This window comes from Mya arenaria, chromosome 15 (genome assembly GCF_026914265.1).
Source record: "Mya arenaria isolate MELC-2E11 chromosome 15, ASM2691426v1".
NCBI lineage: Eukaryota > Metazoa > Mollusca > Bivalvia > Myida > Myidae > Mya > Mya arenaria.
In genome coordinates this window covers 35,901,517-35,922,960 of record NC_069136.1, presented here as the reverse complement: position 1 = coordinate 35,922,960, position 21,444 = coordinate 35,901,517, and the positions used below count along the sequence as shown (strand labels likewise).

The 21,444-nt window shown below is 34.8% G+C and overlaps 1 protein-coding gene across 1 annotated transcript; it reads left to right on the top strand.

Moving 5' to 3' along the window:
• The first annotated feature begins 7,013 nt into the window (after positions 1 to 7,013).
• Positions 7,014 to 19,267, top strand: LOC128219328 (RNA-binding protein 6-like). Its single transcript, XM_052927136.1, has 3 exons — positions 7,014 to 7,104; positions 17,852 to 18,328; positions 18,657 to 19,267. The coding sequence occupies exons 1-3, from the start codon at positions 7,014 to 7,016 to the stop codon at positions 19,265 to 19,267; spliced, it is 1,179 nt and encodes a 392-aa protein (XP_052783096.1).
• The last annotated feature ends 2,177 nt before the right edge of the window (positions 19,268 to 21,444 follow it).

Here is a 21,444-nt window from a genome sequence, read left to right as displayed (position 1 = left end):
TGCTCCCTAGCATAAAACATTATATAAAATAGTTTGGCTGAAAGATAATTAGTTAAATGACATAAAGAAAATTCTTAATGAATAGTATTTGGCGGAGTGAGACTAGCGATCAAGCCCCTATTATTCATTATGAAATTATTTCAGGTCATCTAATTGACTAAGAATACAACCTCATTGGTTGATACATTGACAACGCAAAATCTGACACAGGGATTGTGTATTGGATGAGTGAACCTTCAAACAGCCGCGAAAGGTGAACATCTTAATGATGAAGTCTAGTGCGTAATGATTGCCTATCTGCAATTTCATTGGCTTAAAATGTAGGTTGTATCCGATGTCCTTCAAGATATATTTTCCTACGATGGATGTCATACGTCATAGTTGATTAATAAAATACTTATTAATTAGGTGATTTCATATTGGCCAAATAATTGGTAACTTGGCCAACATGAAATCACCTACTTAATAACATTATAATATTAGTTCTGTTAAGTTGAGAATGATATAGCTGCATAACCATCAATTATTGGTAAATGTATTTCGATGAGTGTGTGGTCTGAATGGGTGTTTCAATCTGTGTATGTGGTGTTTATACATTTGTGTCTTTAGTTCATTGTTGTTTGGGTTCTTACCCTATGCATCTAAACAGGGTTTATTACCCCAACTATTTGAAGAATAAGGAGGCTTTTCTGCTCGCCCAGGCGCCGTTTATAAAGTTTAAGGGCAAGTTGGTATTTTCACTTATAACTCTAATACCATTCATTCAATTCATTCACACAGCCTTTCAGGATTATCACACAATGTGGTTACTCCATTTTCTCTTAAAAACAAACAATTGCCCCTGATTGACTTAGGAACTTAGGTTAAAGTTTAAGGGCACCTTTTGTCAGGTTAAAGTTTTAGGGCAAGATGGCATTTTTACAAATAACAACTATACCCCTCATTCTATTTACTTAATACTTCACACACAATGACGACGATCTGACAGTAAGGTTATTCAACACCATTGTTTATCTTAACCCTGATTGACTTAGGAACATAGGTTAAAATCTAAAGGCACATCGTGTCCGGTTTTTAGTTTTCAGGGGTAATTGGGATTTTCACAAGTTACTTCTATAACCTTCGTTCAATTGGCCTAATACTTCAAACAGTCGTTTACGAACATCTTCAATAAGGTAAAATAACTCCATTATATCTTTTATACAGATTATGGCCATTCAATGACTTAAAAAGTTATTTTTGTTGTTGGGCAACTTTGGGCTTTAACTCAGATTTCAAAGACTGTTCATTTAACGGCCGTCAAACTTTATACAATAAAGGCGGAATTATTCCATCTTAGCCCTAAATACAAATTAAGGCTCTTGGTTGACTTTTTTTATATTGTTTAACCTTCTTTTGGCTTTGACAGCCACATTTTTAATATTTTAACAAGGTTTTCACAAAGTGAAAAAGTGAAACCCCGGTATAAGAATGACGAACGTCGTTGTTCGGGCTGGCCAGCGGGAGGGCGGCGAAAAACTTGACTATGCTATCGAATAATGTTAGTTAGATTTGACATATCGTGACCAAACTTGATATATAGGAAGAGTTTATGGAATTCTTTCATGGGATTTTGTGCCCCTGGGTTCAATGTAAAGGTCACTGTTACTAAAAATATAAAAAGAAGTAAAAATAACTTTAGTCAGGGTTGACATGTTGCAAACAAACTTAGTATATTGGAAGAGTTTATAGAGACCTTCCATGGGATTGTGCTTTGGACCCCGAGAGACATGGTCAAGGTCAAAGTCACTATTACTAAAATAGGAAAAAGGTTAAGGACTGAATAACCTTAGTTAGTTTTGACATATTGTGATAAAACTTGGCATAAAGGAACAGTTTAAGGAGACCCTTTCACAGGATTTGGTTTGGGCCTCAAGGGTCAAGGTCACTGTAACTTAAAATTTAAAAAAATGAAACTGAATCTCACAACGAAGGCTGAAGTTGTTTTTTCTGTCAATCATTAAAAACCTGGTTTCGTCGCATTGCTTTCTTGTTAACCTTTTGATTTGACTTGTTTTATTGTTTTGGCAGGCACATATAACATCATTATTGTACTCATATCTTAGACAAAGCAGCATATAGTCGAATGCGCTGTCCTCTGACAGCTCTTGTTTTTGTCTACTTATTTGCATGCCCTGTAGTTTTCATAGAAGCATCTATTTTCACATTAGTTTAAGTAAGTGTATGTATGAGTGTTTGTAGTGTTTGTCGTTTTATCTGATCTTTGAATTGATATGCAAGATCATGTTTCACGGTAGTGTGACGATTTGGAAATTTGATAAAGGAAAACTCATTTAGTTATCTTAATAACCATTAACATAATGATTTATCAATTTAACGATATGTGAATGGTACATCTCGGCACGAAGGAATTCTTAAAAACAAATCCTTTCTCTGCAGGTTGCGTCTTAGAACATTTAAGAGTTAAACATTAAACCATTAAAAGGTTTAATTAGAAAGCGTTCATAATCAGAAACATAGTAAATGGCAATTGTCATTACAAATTCATTCATGTTAAATCCTCTTTCCTTATTCATTTTGTTAATAATAATGTTACTAAATAATGTATCAAAGACGAAAAATAGATGTTGACGGGGATAAAAGAAATGTATTACAATTAACGAAAGCCACTTAATACTTTTCCTCTTCCAACAGTGATGGCTATACTACAGTATGACATTATTCTGTGTTTTATGTATCAGTAAAACCAAGTTTTTTTTCTGTGAGAGAAATTTGTTTTTCCTTCAGATGCTATCAAATAGGTAAAAGTGTGTTAAAGTTGATCGCAATTAATTTTACATTAGCATTTTGAATAAGAAAAAAGGGTTTAGAAATTTAATTCAGATATTGAAATCAAATTTAAAACATGTAGATACGGTCTCCATACAGAAACTATAAAAACAATATTTATATATATTTTTTTTTCCAAGACAACTTGGTTTTAGAGTTGGTGACACACATAATCGTTTTATGATTATAGTTTTATTTGTGTTTATGTAAACTAGTGTGAGCTTGTACTTTGTGTTTAGAATAGAAATTAAAAAAAAAGATATTCAATTCGGTGATTCATTAGCGTGTACTACAATATATCGTTTGTTGTGGACCGCTGTGTTAATAAATGATGTTATACCTCACATTACATGTCCATGTTAAATTTGCATATACACGACATTAGCCAGTCCGAAATTTGACATAACGCTTTTTCGTATTGTTCCCCTAACGTGGGTATAAAATAGAGCCTTGAAATGTCTTAAAGATGATTGAGTCGACTATTTGAAGAAAATCAACTTTTGGACCAACAACCCTTGTAAAAAAGACTGACTGTAAAGTGATCAACATATTTGTTAATTGATGTTTCATTAATTTTAGAACGACTGAACATATGCAGTATGTGTGTGTCTAATTTCTTTATAAATGTACCAGTATTTTGTTAAATGAAAATCTGTATTAGAAGACGCAAAACAATCAAAAAATATAAATTTCAATAAACATGAAACAGTTTATCATATGACGTAAAAATATCGCCAAGAAAAAAATAACTACTTTATAGTTGATATGATCTTGTCGACTCCTTGTACAATTGCAGACGTAACCGGAATAATAAAATAAATAGTAGATTCCGTGGAAAACTTTGTCTTCTACAAACGCGTGAATCATGCACTAAAGCAAGGTACGAACTCGCAGATTTTGTGGTCGAAACAAGGTGCTTGCCTAATTTGACTAAAATTAATTAATAATATTTACTTTCCGTTGTAACATTAATCCAAATACAGTGCATGTCATTTTATGCGCTATCGCACACTCGTGGTCAACATTCTATTAAGAATATTTTCTTTGTTTAATAACAGAACTCAGAATACAACCGATAGCGCTCCATGTGTAAAACGTTTAGAAAAATGCCGTTACGGCAGCTCCACTATTATTAAATTTATTTAGATTTAAAAGATTATATCGTTTCAATTTGTCTCGACGTGCCAGTATCGAATTATTTTCTCATGCCTGTATAAACATTACTTTTAACCGAAGACGAAACCTTTTGTTTATAACACAGGATAGATAAAAGTGCTTTCAACAGTGTTCCGAAGATCCGTTGTAAAGGACAGAAATGGTGGAATCCAGGAAATCACGAACGCCAGACATACGAGAAGCAATATCTGAGTAATCCTGATTGTCGTCCTTAAATGCGGGTAACTTCCACTCGCTACATCAGATGACGTGTTAATGACGTCATTCGAGGGTGACGAAGTGGAGATAACCGACGCACAAATGAGTTCAACTATTTTGGGAACATGAGGAATATGAGATGCTCTATCGTCTGTTGTATTACAGTCATTTTATGTATAATTATCTGTTGATGACAGTCTAATTTTATGTCCCTTTTAAACAACCGATCTTAACAAGGGTAAATCGTGTCTTATTTGTTGGAGATGTTTGATGTTGATTAATGTTTATTTCATTCTGACGTATCACCTTCATTACTTTGACATACGCTATAATTACTATTTCCATATAGGCACGAAATATGACGAACATCATTAAAATAGGCCTTCTGTTGCTTGTATACTGCCTCAGGAGCGGAGCGGGAGTTCAGATTACCGTTAATAGCACGGACATGAGAGCAGAACGATACAGACTATTATTGTAAAACACGCGTTCGTTTCTCTGTCGTATTTCAGCAAGGTAGAATTTGGTCTGCAAACCTTAACATATCTGAGCAACAATCCGAAACGCTAATGATTAGACGATTGACCGACAAACATAGCTGGCTGACCAGAAAATTAGAAATGAAAATCTCAATCAGCAACGTCTACTTGAAAAAATTGCCATCAAAAGGTTTTCATTAGATAGTTCATTAGTTTTATTTTATACTGGATTTGCGTCATACCTTGCATTTGTCACATATAATAAAACCCTCAGGTCAGACAATGCGACTATCTGAAGTAGTGACACTATTATTGGCTGGACATTAACGAAATATGGAGTTTATTAACGAAATGTTTTCTGTCGTTTAATAACAGAATTGTCAGAACAAGACAAGTGTCAGATTTGATTGCTCTATTTCTACTGTTAGCTGGAAAATTATAGCGTGGGTTAGTTTTCTTTTCTTTACGCTTGGTCTTTTACCTATATGGCTTTCCATAGTTGAGATTGACAAGCACAAACAAAAACGTTTAAACAACTGTATCATCGACCGATAGTAGAATATAATTGTACTAAATTTAAAAAAAACAACAAAAAAACAAACAAAAAAAAACAACAACAAAAAAACGGCACCTTCACTTGTTTTTAATTCTCAAATATACTCTAGCTACAAAGGATCACCAAAAGTCGTGTCTTGCTGTTACATTCGTGTCCAGTCTTTATACTTGGTCTATGTCTGTTGAAATTACACATCTATGTGGACTTATCGACTAAGAAGCTAATGATGATGTAATGGCAGATAATATTTCATACTGAAGAAAGTTTAAGTAGAATTGGTGTAATTTTAAACATTCCAAATTTGCAAGCGACAATAAACAATTTGATTTAAAATAATTAAAAAATACCTAACAAATTGCACGTCTTCGAATTCACATTTGAATAATGAACATGCATATTAAAGAAAACCATTTGATTAATTTAATAATCCCATGACCATTGGTAGGTTCTGTAAATCAGTTATGGACGGTGACATGTGTTATAGCCAACTTTGAATGCCCATTGTTTAATGCGTGGTCTTTATATATATATGTATATCAACTAGTGTTTGAAAATCGGACTATATTTGCTATCGATAATCGAATCGAACCAAGCATTTCGATTTACTATCGGACAATAATCGAAAGTTCATAATATCAGTAAGAAATATATTCTCTATACATAGCATCATCATGATCATTTAACTGGTTAAACCTGGAATCAGTACGTGTGATGCTATAGTCATGCTATTTGCAACAGTAAGTAAATTTCCATAACCTTTTTCTGTCTTTAATAACATTACGAAATAAACATAACAGCACATCACATACTTAATAAGTGTACATCAATTGCAAAATGATGCACACCGCATCAGGTAAGTCATCTTAGCATTTTATCCATGGAAAGCATATTACATATATGAGAACCAGCTTTACATTCAATAACCTGTAATATTGTAGTTAATCAAGGGTAGTAATGTCAGGTGCGTCCAGGTTCCCTGGTTCATTGTTTGGGGTTGGAAACGATTATATTTGAAACGACTTGTTTTTTGTCAGCGAAGGGTATAATCATCGTGTTCCGAATGCAGATCGCACGTTTTGGAGACAAATCTGCACATTTAAGAAAATGCTAACTGGTTCATTCTGTACATTTTTAGAACCCATGTTCATCCCAAATCTTTAATATCTATGACACACTAAAACAACAATTAAAATACCTCAATTGTTTATCCTAATCTGTGTAAGTGTACAATAACACATGTAAGAAGAGTCATTTTGATAAGGACCTCAAAACTCCCTGCTAAAAGAAGAATTGCCATTACTTGTTGGCTGTTATATAGTAAGGTTAATTGTGATGAACTAAATTTTAGACTCCAGAAATTATTTACTGTCAAAACTCTTCATCTGACATTCTTGATTCTGTCAATTATTCGAAGCGTCTTTTACCTTCGTCTTGAGTTCATGAGTTATGCGTAGAAAATAAAATGTTTTTCCGCGCCTCTACCTTTATTTTATTGAAATTGTGTTATTAAAAATAAATTATTATATATATTTATATAGGGAAAAGAAAGAGGGGGGAAAAGTCTTAAAGATGAAGAGGTAAAGGGGAGAAAAAGAGGAGAGAGGAGGGAAAGAGGGTGGAAAAGAGAAGGGAAAGAGGATGGGAAAGAGGATAGAAAGGAGGAGGGAAAGAGGGTGGAAAAGAGAAGGGGAAGAAAGAGAGCAGAGAGAGAGGTTGGAAAGAGGAGGGAAGAAAGAGAGGAGAGAAAGAGGAGGGAAGAAAGAGGGGAATAGAGAATGGGAAGAAAGAGAGGGGAGAAAGAGGGGGTTAGAAATACGGGGAAAGAGAAGGAGAAGAAAGAGGGGGGAGAAAAAGAGGAGATAAAGGGCAGGAGAGAATGAGGGGGAAAGATTGAGAGAAGAGAATGGGGAGGGAAGGAATAAGGGGAAAAGGAAAGAGAGGATATAAAGGGGAGAGAGATATGAATTGGAAGGAAATTGAGAGAGAGAGAGGAGAAAGAGAAGAGAATGTGGTAAAGATATTGTCCGGGGTTTGGGAGAGACACGGGCGAAAGTATGACGTGACAGGGGAAGAAGATTGAGAAAGGAGATAAGATGCGGAAGTAGAGGGTTGAAACCACATAAGAAAGTTTTTGAGATTTAAGAAGAAAAGAGGGGAGATAGTGTAATGGGAAGATAAAGTGTGGGGAAGGGAGGCAAAGATAAGAAAGTAATCAAGATTTGATAGATCTCAAAACATGTGCGACCACATACACATGTACGATGGTGGCTCATAGAGCCAGAAGGAAAGACAAAAGAGAGGAGACAGATCTCGTACCATGCACAACCACACGTACGAGCGGTGGCTCTGAGAGCCAGGCTCGAGAACCAGCACCGCTAGTTCCCGTACAAATTAATCCAAGATTTGAAACCCTGGGATTTTATTATAATACAAAACTTGAAGGTTTAAATGGCAGATTTATATTACATATCCGTGGAAATGTTATTTGTATAAATTTATACAGTGGTACGAAAAAAACACTACATGTTATATTATTATATTTTAAGAGCTTTATACTGGAATAACAATTCTTAAAAAATGAGTAAATTGCCTTATTTTAGTTATTTAGTATTATTTTTATGACTTCCGTTTATTGCTTATTCAGTCTATTTATATTATTATTGAATATTCTATAAATAAATGTATTATTATAACAACAATAATATACAGTAACGCCTTTGGCCATCACAATAGAAGGTGCGAAAATATGGGCATGAATGAAAATATTACTGTACGTTGTATACCAACAGAAAATAATAGATAAACACTTGAAAAATGAAGAGTTCTGAAACATTGCCGTATACAGTGCGACATGGAGGCACCACGCCGCCGCATTCTGTATAAGGCAGACATATCACTGCATTTAGGTCGCGTAACGGTGCCCCGCATAAATCACCATTTGAAATACTTAAACACCGTATAAAGATGTTCGTTTATTTATTATTGACTGTTTTGAGCAAACAGTTGATAAAGTTTTGGGCAAATATTGATACAAACATGAAGGAAATGAAAATGAAATTTAGTGGCCGAGAAACTAAACAATTATTTCGCTTAGCCTAATGCAGAAAATGCATCATAACAGGAAAAAGGAAACTATATTTGTATAGAAATGCCTAAGTTTATTATGATTCGAAATGTGAAGGCAAAATTGTGAATTTTATTTCACTTCATATCTAGCAGTCTCTTTAACATAAACTAGTTGTGTAAAACTCCGGCCATTCCTGTATACAATCCTACCTTGCAAAAGGTTACCAGGCTTGCAAAAGGTTACCAGGCTCGCTGAGCCTGAATTTCGTGATCATCTAGCCGTGCAAGACTTCGGTGGCAACCTTGGAGAAGCACGGCTTCCTCATTTTCGCAGGTGAATCATGGCTTCCTCGTTATCGTATGTGAATCAAGGCTTCCTCGTGATCGTAGGTGAATCACGGCTTCTGTGCTATCGTTGGTGAATCACGTCTTCCTCGGCTTTCTCGTTATTGTAGGTGAATCACGTCTGAAGAAGCACGTCTACCGCGCTATTTTAGGTGATTCACGGCTTCTGCGTTATCGTAGGTAAAACACGGCTTCCTCATTATCGTAGATGAATCATGGCTTCCTCGTGATCGTTGATGAATCACGGCTTCTGCATTATCGTAGGTGAATCACGGCTTCTGCGTTATCGTAGGTGAATCACGTCTTCCTCGGCTTTCTCGTTATTGTTGGTGAATCACGGCTACGTCATTATCCTAGGTGAATCACGTCTTCTGCAGTATCTTAGGTGAAACACGGCTTCTTCATTATCGTAGGTGAATCACGTCTTCTGCAGTATCTAAGGTGAATCACGGCTACCTCGTTATAGAAGGTAAATTATGGCTTCATCGCTATCATAGGTGAATCACGGCTTCATCGTTATCTAAGGTGAATCACGGCTTCTTCGTTATCGTTGGTGAATCACGGCTTCCGCGTTATTATGAGTGAATCACGGCTTCCTCGCTAAAGATGGACCCTTCTTCCGCGTGTTATAGTACACATACATGGATAAGGAAAGACAATCGACGCCTTTTCATCGTGTGTGCCATAGATTTGGGATGAACCTGGGTTCTTAAAATCACCAGAGTGAACCAGTAAGCATTTTCTTAAATGTGCTCATCTTTTTCCAAAAACTTGCGATCTGCCCCCTGACAACAATAACAATACCTTGATTGACATATCACGGTATCAGATGAGAATTACACGAAAGAGAATGGTATAAAATCGTTGTTTTGAAGAATAAAGTGCATTGAGTGAGTCGGTGAGCCTATTACAAACGTGCGTTGTTTACACGAGATGTTTTAATACGGTCATACTTTGCATCTAAAACAAGCTTCATCGTAAATTAGCAATAATTTATAGCTCTTCATTCGGTGTACAAGGTCGTTTCTAAAAATATAGTTTTATCATAAAGATAACAATGGTTATACTTTCCGTATCAAGGACGTTTTTCACCCCAAACAACGAACCAGTAAATCTGGACGCACCTGACATTACTACCCTTGTAATTACAAACGATACCAAAAAAAGGTTTCAAAAAGAGAATGCATCGAGCCGGGATTCCCGGTATTTGCAGGTAAGACCGGACTCACTACACCATAGAAACAGGTTATAGAAGGAGGTTTTATTAAATGTATAACCAATTTGTAATTTTGGGAGAGTTTTTAAGCAAAAGTGTTTACATTCACCGCCTTTGTGTTAGACAGTGACCTCCCTTGTTAAAATGAACTCAACGAGAATTTACCTGAAAGAAAAAAATACATTAACTCGACTTTTACCACATTAGCGACATCGATTATGGACAACCACTATCGATTGTCGCCGACGTAGCATTGTTAGCGACGATTTATCGATTGTACTCGATAATCGTTTCATCATTAATATCAACTGTGCTTTTACAGTGCCAAACATCACTATTAATTGGTGATCATTACTACACCATACAAACAAATGTCACCATTTTGGAACAATTACTGCTAACTGTGTCAAAACTTGATAATAATACGTAAACTTTCTCTTAAGATGAAATTTCCTGTGTCATCTCTCGTAAAATAGGGCACTTCTAGAACATGTTTTCCTTGTGAACACTTGTTTTTAATTACCCAAATTGCGCAATCATTTCAGGGTTGAATTACTTTTTGTTATAACTTGCTGCTAGCCATAGCGATGTTATGCTTACAACAACCCCACTAGGATATAGGTTGACTTTGTTGTCTTTAAAGTTGGCATATACAGCAGATGATTCGCATTCCATTTCATGCTTTATTGCAATAGTTGTGAGATTTAAGACGAGGCACAAATGAGGATGGCTCCTTTTTTGTTTTATATACTTCTTCACCATTGGATGCAGTAAACGATTTTCACGATGTTTTATACCACAAGGGATTTTTACTTTGTAATCTTGTCTGAGTTTAAATTTAATTGATTTTTTAAACTTAATTTTAAGGTTTTCAAAATCAGTTTTTTTTTTCATTTAGTGCACATTGGGGCATATTGGTCATTATATAACCTGCAGGTAGATCGGAAAAAGGCAAATGCCATCATATACATTAATGATATAGCTATCTTCTAGCTGATGTTAGTAACTTATGACTGACCTTTGGGTACATTGCCAAATTGTTAACCATTTTTTACCATTTTGCTTGAGTGAAGGTAATTTCAAATTTCGTGACGCTATTCACATGTTTCTTCCACTTAGTTGGGGTACTTTTTATCCGAATGAACATACTTTATGAAATGCATTAACGTGAGACTGTCTCGTCTGTTATTTCATTGAGAAGTCTGAAACTTGTAGGTCTTGAAATGCTTTGTCCTTTATTTGACGTCCCCTTGGTACATGGTGGCTTTGTGCGTTTTTGCAACTTCTTCAGGTAGAGCCCTAAGCCCAAGCTTCATGTATTTGGCAATGGTGTATAGTGCTCCCGTTATACACAATTACAACATTATTTCAAACACCCGACAAACCGATGGGGTAAGAACACCAGGAGCTTGATATCTCTATATTCAGGAAACCTTAAGTGCATTAATTATAAAATTCCATTGTTATGGATGTTTGTATCAATTCATAAATGTATTTATTTCATTAACTTTTCGAAATGCATATGGTATTTATAATTTGTTATTTGGTAATGATATAAAGTCTCTGAACATGTGTGAGTTTTTAATGGTTTTTAATAAGCATACGTTCAACTGATGTGGGTTTTCATTTTCCTTTGGGATTTGTAACATTTTCCAACAAAAAGCGGAGTTAAAACATCGCATTCTGTATGGTGACAATATACACCAATATGCCCAGATAAAATCTTTAAACGAAAGTATTTAAACCAACCACTAAGTATCAATGGTTTGAAGCTTAGTTTAGTTTTACAGTTACATACCTTTGACATCTTGGATGTAGCTCTGGCTTTAGCATTTGAACCCTTTATCAATCGATTTTTCTGCGGAACTTTTTCGTTATCTTTCACATTATTTTCAACACAACTGAAGGTAAGATGAGGTTCTAAATCTCAATCACGGTGGCTATAAGATGCTGATGCTAATGCTTCCATGGGTCAACCAAACATGTTTCTAGGGCAGCTAAACATCTTGCTTAGTAAGCCTCATTCCGACGTCAATTTACTTATTTATTAGGCAAAACATTAAGAAGGGTCTATGCGAAGCCGATATTTTAAACAACAATGGACAAATAAATGCGTGCATTCCCTGATCTTACTAAAGGATGGCCGGCACATAATTAATGCCCGCATGTGTATACTGATGTTACATCCGAAAATAAATAGTAATATTCATACATTCATACTAGTTGAAACACTCTTCGTTTGGAAAGATGAATATTGTGATGAAACTAAAACACGTGCATGTTCTAATTGCGCTAAAATTTTATAAAATTACTTTTAGCGCAAATGAGTAGCTTTCAAAACTAATATTCTAAAAAATATATGAAAAAGATCAAAACCAATTTGAAATTTTTTATTTGTGTATCAACATGTATACGATTCTTTAATTTGATTGGTAAATTATTTGCATATATTTTTATATAACACAATATAACAAACATTGTATGGTAAGGCAAATATAAAACATATCAATATCTAGCTTAAATGAGATATTAAAACGATGTTACTGACTAATGAAGTAAAGTTTGTACACGAAACAGCAACAGCAAAATCGAAAGATCGAATCAAATGAAAAATATTGATTTTTTCAAACTCAATTTTTTAAAGATGTAAAAAGAAGATCACATATAACGTATTAACGAACATGGAATTCAGTTTCTATAGCAAAACGTTTGAAATTATAACGTCTGAAGTACCACACAGATTTTAACTTATTTATGAACTATTTACTATAGAGTGTGAAATGTGTTTTACAGTCAAATATTAGAAGTAAGAAACATTGAACAGTGCATTGCTCAACTTTTTTTTCTCTCTTTGGTACAATGTAAATAATCTGTACATTTCTTTGTTCTAGCAAATGTAATATGAACTGTGACATTGAATAATAATGATGGTATATAACCTTGTTTCTGAGGTACCAGGCAATATCGTAAAATATGGAGTTGATCATTATTTATTACTCATATAATACATCCCTTCTGATTGATAACAACCAAAATTTCATATTGCAGCACCGGAATATACATGAATTGATATGTATGTTGTTAAAATGTATGTTTTATGTCATATACGTTCACGTGAATCACGCCAAATGGCGAGAGTACCAAGTGTAATCGCACGCCAAATGGCGAGAGTACCAAGTGTTATCGCACGCCAAATGACGAGAGTACCAAGTGTAATCGACGCAATTGCTGGCTAAGGTACACAAAATTAATTGATGCACCCGCTTTTTTGTCTTATTAGTCCGCCGTTATTGAAACAATGTGAAATGCACGTCACTTTCCTACGGTTATCACGCAATTATGCCCAACACTCGTAGAAGAGCGATGCGTTAATACAGCGTTTGAATAAATACCATAATGACATCTCCAATATTATTCAAATGTTTTACACCTTAAATATAATATTGAATTGCTGACGACTTCCTCTCTCTACGTTAAATGATGAGTTGTTTATGTTAGAAGACGATGGGGAGTATCAATGTGATGCACCGTTTTGGTGTTCTAGTTGATCTGTATCAGTGTCGTGAGCCATGTCTGTTGGTACATGATGAAATTCTTTCCGTCTGTTTGTTCTGTTCGTCCATTCCTTCACCTGATTGTTTTAGGTGCTCGTATTTCTTACCGACGTTGAATTTCAAACTGTTTGATGGTCATTAAAGCTGTGACTGCATTTGCACTTGCTTTCATCTGCAAGATTATAGGTACAACTGTGTAAGTTGACGCTTCTGTTCTCTTTGCTGCAGCCTCCTTGGTTGTAAAACCTGCACATTATCGGTAATGTTGTACAGATTTGACTGCGAATAACGTTTCGGGGCTTCAGAGCCTCTAAAGAACCTCTCTATACTGTTTGACCCAAAAGTGTGACCTAATTTTCAGTGCAAATTACTACAGTCGCCGATCAAAATACTTAAGTGAACTAATCGGCAAATCATTTCAAATGAAAAAATAAACATATTTTTTTATAAATTGTTGTCTTTAACCAGTTAAAGTGACACTCGTTTTTAAAATCAATACATACACCTGTATAACAAACATGAATGTTGTGAGATAAACCTTTAACATCTTACAAAATAATGCACTTATGGAAAATATCAATTACTGATAACAAGATTGTAATTGTGTATTTTATAGCTGAAAACGCATAATTATTAAATGACTGGTGAGTGCTAAAATATTTACAGTGATAAACAATAGATTTCTGAGGTAGAAATACCGTGTTTTCTGCACCTTTCTTTCAAATCAAACACGGTATCCTTCATAAGAACCATTTTTTATTAATTCATCCATTTCGGTAAATTAAAACAACTGTATAAATTGTGGTATATCTTATTTGGGATTAGGGGTGCATCTTTAAAAGATACTACTTCAGAAGGTTTTGTCAAAGAAGGTCCCGTTTCTTTACTAATGGTATTTTCTTGTAATGTCATTAGTGTTTCATCCGTTGCTATTGTAATTACAGATATGATGCGATACAAAAGTCCTATTTAGCTTGTACCTGTTTTGTTACACAATCATTTATATCATAACCTAACTATATTGGAATAATAGCGGATAATGTTTGACCGAGTTTGAACGTTGAAGAGTTTCAATGTTCATCCCCTTTGAAGATCCTTATACAAGTAATTGTGGGTTTCCCCTTAGAAACAATTATACAATCATTTAACCATCAGTGTATTTTATATTTGACAAGAACATAGCATGTTAATAGTATATAACGCGCGTTTAAAAGCAAAAATAAATGATACAAAGTAAAAGTGACATTTTCTTTCATTGGTTACCATGACAAACATTTCTTTCTTTGACGGAGGTAACACATTTATTGCATTTTTCTTGGTGAATATTACCGTTTATTAAATATAAAATGTCACAGTTTAATCGATTTAAACTGCAGAAAATGATTGTTTTCATGGTTACGTCTACTATATATATTCATTCATTTTATTTCAACTGCTCAGTGAGTATTCATATAAAGTTGTTGACATGTTGACTTGTTAAATGTATAAAGTTATGAATTATTTAAGGAATGAATTGCGGGGTTGATGTCATTATCGGGGATATGAACGCAATTGGGTTGGTCAAAGTACGCGTGGAGTCCTTCGGACTCCACACACATTGACCAACCGCGTACTTTGACCAACGCAATTGCGTTCATATCCCCGATAATGACATCAACCCCGCAATTCATTCCTTATATTTACCCCAAAAGTTCATTATTTCATTCAAGAATTGTTAAAAAAATACTTCATTTCATTTAAAAAAACCTTTCAGTTATCCGTTCTTACCCTTTCTGTAAATAGAACGACCCGACTGTAACCGGAAACATTTTTTCAAATGACGTCACAATAACGCGGGGAATGATCAACCACTTGAAATCACTTTAAAACGTAAAATTGAAACACTTATAGCAACAGTACATTTAAAATATAATAAAATAACACTTTTAAAAATGTTGATTTATGTTTTACGGGACCTGCTGACACAATACAAACAATATCAAGATCAATAGTTTTCATGTATATTGTTATGCGATGAATTGCGATCCGAACATATCCGAAGATGTTGCGTTCGTCGATTGATGAACGCAATTGCCAAAAGGCAGTTCATTTAAGGAATGGAAATCGAGGTGTAAATATAAATATATGAACATAACAAAATAGTTTGGTTTGCGATAAACATGTACACACAATACACATAAAATGAATATATGTAACAACAATGTATATTACAGTTACAGAACCCCTAATTCACCAACAGTCAAAGCTCATCGAAGGTGGAATATAAACTATATACTTGGCTACACTAATGGAAGTATTTTAGATGAAACTCCTCCTGATGTTTTAAAGTAGAAAGTACTTAATAAGGAAAATAACACATTACAGTCGGTAATACATGTTACCGCTTCAAAATGAATTGGAGCGTCTTATTCAGAAATTGGAACGCAATAAGAGTCTCTGCTTGGAAAAGTATGCGAAAAATGTTTGGTTCAGCTCTTCTAATAAAGCTTAAAGAAGCAGAGTCTAACATAGAGCATAGCTCATGAAACAGTTTTTCTTTCAAACAATCAGAACCATTACAATTTACAATAAGGTGTCAGGCCGATTCAGATGCAGGGCCTCTACATATTTACACGTGTAGGTTTTTACGTACCATATGATTAGCTCATGCACCGAGCTGATTACGTGTGTTATTTCAACTCTATCGTTAGCAAACAATTAAAACTTTAAGGTGCCATGCGATTATAACAGGATGACAATGAGACCTCATTAGGGGCGGATCAAGGATTAGACGTTACAGGGAGCGTAACTTATGGGACGTAACCTTATGACTTGCGACTTCCCCTCCGAACCAATTATGTTTTTGTATGTTTGTTGGCAGCGGGATTGTAACAATTTCTAGTCCGAAATGGTGCATAAATTTCTGTAATAAAAAGTAAACTTGGACGATTTTTTTTTTTGGGGGGGGGGCGCCGAATGCCTCCCCCAATTTTTTCGCTAGTGTTCATCCTTTAGTGTTCTGGCTTTCTTCGGAATTGTATGACACCTTTTTAAGTTAAAATTATCGATTTTCTGACAGCTATATTTACTTTTAAATGTTAAAGATATCTTCCGACAACCCCCAAGGAATCAATTATTGATCACTTTTAAAATGGTGTAAGCGGGTTCATTAGTTTATATTTAGAAATTCAAAGACAAATAACAGGTTGAATTAGACCTCTGATATTTCTCATTAACTATCTTATGACAGAAAGTACCGACATAAGGGATTACTTTGTTTAAAGATACCTTCCGACAACCCACAACAGTTTTCTAAACACTGATAATACGCGTTCAAATGTTGACAACTTCAGTTTCAATATTGAATATTTATTTAATGTCATTGAATTTATACTTTACTTTAAAGGTCATAAGAGCAACCGTTGCGTAGTGGATATGGGATGGTATTCAATATGCAACTTAAATCAATCTTATGGTCATACATCATTGACTTTATTCACTGTATTTGTCAGGTATCAAAAATAAGTATTCCGATAAGCTACATCGTTCTAAAATCCAATTAAGACCAATATTAAATAACAGCCATGGTCTCCGAACGCAGACCCTTGGTAAAAGGTTCGAGTACTTCTACCTCCAGAATTATTTTATTCATTCATTGTGTTTGTTTGTAATTTACCTTTTATCATATTTATAAAACTAAGTTCATGTTTGATCTAATCACATTGATATGTTTTCGATTTTTTAGAAATAATTTACAGTTTAAGACACGTATGCAAGAAGATCGTACGTGTCTATAAATTGGGTTATGATCAAACTTAAGTCGATGATAAAAAAGTATAATTCTATTATAATGAAACCGAGAAAAGATAGCCATCAGCTTGAGCATAAACATTCAGAAAATAGATTGTATAGAAATAATTGAGAAATGGCAAAACAAGTATTTCTGCAGGTGATAAGATATTCATTATAGAAGACATGTTAACAAATGTAGGAACAGCGAAATAGTCCACAAAACAGATCCATAGATTGTTAATTGCACCAGACATGCAAATGAAATAAGACTTAAAGATGCTTTGCAAAATATAGACTTCTGAATACTACCTTTTTGCTTAGCACTTCTTGTATGCCTTTCTGTAAGCTGACAATATCTTGGAGGCCGCTTTACGTTCCATGTGAGCGAATCTTTAAAAGTAAGTAATTTAACTTTAATAAAAGCACTATAAGTAAAGCTGTAAATTACATAGAGTGAGAATCTTGTTTTTAATTTTTGATATTGCAACTTTCTCCAGCATAAGTGCGCTGTAAATTCAACGACATAGAAATACGTTTAAATCTAAGACACAAGAACCTTATGAAATATTATTAATGTGTTTCTCGATTTTCCTAACATTCAGCTATGTCACAAAATCAACATTTTTTTTTATCTGAGCCTGTGTCAATATGTTTCACTTAGCTCTTGTCAAAGGCGGTGATGTCAAAGGCGGTGATGTCAAAGACAGTGATGTCAAATGCGGTGATGTCAAAGGCGGTGATGTCAAAGTCGGTGATGTCAAAGGCAGTGATATCAAAGGTAGTGATGTCAAAGGTGGTGATATCAAAGGTAGTGATGTCAAAGGTGGTGATGTCAAAGGCGGTGATGTCAAAGGTAGTGATGTCAAAGGTGGTGATGTCAAAGGTAGTGATATCAAAGGTAGTGATATCAAAGGTAGTGATGTCAAAGGTGGTGTTGTCAAAGGTAGTGATATCAATGGCAGTTATATCAAAGGTAGTGATATCAAAGGAAGTGATATCAAAGGTAGTGATGTCAAAGGTGGTGTTGTCAAAGGTAGTGATATCAAAGGTAGTGATATCAATGGCAGTTATATCAAAGGTAGTGATATCAAAGGTAGTGATATCAAAGGTAGTGATGTCAAAGGTGGTGTTGTCAAAGGTAGTGATATCAAAGGTGGTGATATCAAAGTAGTGATATCAAAGGTAGTGATGTCGAAGGTGGTGTTGTCAAAGGTAGTGATATCAAAGGTAGTGATATCAAAGGTAGTGATATCAAAGGTAGTGATATCAAAGGTAGTGATGTCAAAGGTAGTGATGTCAAAGACAGTGATGTCAAATGCGGTGATGTCAAAGGCGGTGATGTCAAAGGTAGTGATATCAAAGGTAGTGATATCAAAGGTAGTGATATCAAAGGTAGTGATGTCAAAGGTGGTGTTGTCAAAGGTAGTGATATCAAAGGTAGTGATATCAAAGTAGTGATATCAAAGGTAGTGATGTCGAAGGTGGTGTTGTCAAAGGTAGTGATATCAAAGGTAGTGATATCAAAGGTTGTGATATCAAAGGTTGTGATATCAAAGGTAGTGATGTCAAAGGTAGTGATGTCAAAGGTAGTGATATCAAAGGTAGTGATATCAAAGGTAGTGATGTCAAAGGTGGTGATGTCAAAGGTAGTGATATCAAAGGTAGTGATATCAAAGGTAGTGATGTCAAAGGTGGTGTTGTCAAAGGTAGTGATATCAAAGGCAGTGATATCAATGGCAGTGATATCAAAGGTAGTGATATCAAAGGTAGTGATGTCAAAGGTTGTGATATCAAAGGTAGTGATATCAAAGGTAGTGATATCAAAGGTAGTGATGTCAAAGGTGGTGTTGTCAAAGGTAGTGATATCAAAGGTAGTGATATCAAAGGCAGTGATATCAAAGGTAGTGATATCAAAGGTAGTGATGTCAAAGGTAGTGATATCAAAGGTAGTGATATCAAAGGCAGTGATATCAAAGGTAGTGATGTCAAAGGTGGTGATGTCAAAGGTAGTGATATCAAAGGCAGTGATATCAAAGGTAGTGATGTCAAAGGTGGTGATGTCAAAAGCGGTGATTGAACGTGAAAAGAACGTCGTATATCTGTCGCTTCCACAATGGCGTCTTTGAACAATTGTATATGCAAAATGGCCGTGGTGTTGCAAATGCATTGCACTTACATATTGGCGTTTTAGTTCAACCGAAATATTGAATGTTTACACGAGTTGAAAGCGCGGGTTTTATTACTTCAATTACAAAGGGGTATTGGCGAAGAAACGGTGTTGTACGAGCTTGTCAAAGACAACGTTCATATCTAAGGTGGTATATGTTAATTGCGCTATTCTATATCCGCACGCTAATTAACGTACGGATAAGCTCTGTATACTGGTTACCGTTCCGAAATGGTAGTACATTAAGTACATCTCCGATTGTTCACAACTAGAGATGTATAAACAGTCTCAACCTTATTAAGACTGCCGTGATTTTAATACAATGTTACTCATTCGGCTTTAATAATACAATATTATCTAGCAACAGCAAGTTGATTATAAATCGTTTGTACGTTTTGGGTCGCCTGTATTTCTCGCCAGTCTTTGAAAATGTTTAAAAAAATTCTTTCAGACAAGCAATTATCATGTGTAATTAGAAAAAAAATATCTATTATAGATAACCAATGATTGGTCTCTCCTCCATTAGAAGTACGGATACACACGCAAGTATTCTTTATATCACCGATGTCATGATAACAGTCGTGTTGACAAATTGTACGTGCGCGTTGTGGTAATGACATTCTAAGCGAAGACATTACGCTAATTTCAAATGACGTCCAGCATTCAGGACATATGTACACTAAGCAAATAATTTATTCTCAATCTCCAATTGAATTTATATAAGTATCTATATGAAAACCTACAGAAACAAGCTCAGTAGCCAAAAGTTTAAACATAAACCCTGTTTAATTGCACAGGCTAATCGCTAAAGACATAGAACGCAAAAAAATAGGATAAAAGGGTCATCAAAGTGGTCTGTTTACACTTCCGCTTACGTACGCATGCGCATTCTCTTATTCGATATGGAGCAGGTACAGATACGTAGCTACCTTAACTCAATATACGCTGCTAGGTACTCTAGATCCCCATCAAGTCGCATAGAAGAGAAAACAGCGCGTGTACTATGCACGACCACAAGTACGAGCTTGGCTCGAAAACCAGCACTATCAGGTCCTGTTTTATTTTATTCAAGATTTTCAACATCGGGAGATTGTTTCTCGTTAGAGGGTTAATTAGCAGATATATACCATTGTCCTCGGAAATAATAAATTGTACAAAAAAGTGAAGTGAAAAACATGTATTTTTAATTATGTTTAGATGTCTGTTCTGAAATAATAATTTCTTACGAATTGTGATTGTTGTCATATTTCAGGGAATTATTAATATTGTTATGTTTTCTGGCTTTTGCGTCAGTCCTATGTTATCAATATGCTATAAATACATGTATTATTGATGCTGTATGACGCTGTATGAAGTGCAAACATTTTACATGGATGTCAAAAAGTTTGGAAAGTTTAGTAGCATACCGACAAAAAACAAAGGTGCCAATACCAGCCAGGATGATCGTAAATGATATAATATACATAATAAGAAGGTCTGTTATGGTATCTTTTCAGAGGTTAATACGAGTTCAATAGAAACATCTCGGAAAATACAATTTAAGTGTACTCGTATAAACCTCTGAAAAGAGACAATAACATATTATTGGCACAACATCAAAAGACGCGTTGCATCGTTTTCAACGAAAATCCAAATACTTATATATATTATACCAATATTGTCGAAAGGTTTAAAAAAGTACAACTCGCATGGCAACTAAGAGTCGTGCAGTCTCGTGCAGAGGTAAGTATCCAGATTCATTGCATAGGATGGTGTTGTTTAAATCTAATTATTCCAAATAACTATGGTTGTATTCAATATTCAAAGCCAGTCATTTTCATGGTCATACATCAGGTCCGTTTTTAACACATGTAATCCGATGAGCTACATCAGCCTTTGATACAATTGAGACCATTATTGAATATCACCAATGGTCAAACAAGTTTATATTTTAGTTTAAAATAACAATAAAGCATTTAAAAATTCCAGATATACAGACCGAAATATTCAAACAATATATTGTTGCAATTATACGTAAACCAAAAACAAGTGATATATGCACACCACGACATAATTGAGGACACTAGTGAAATGCTGTTATGAAAAGT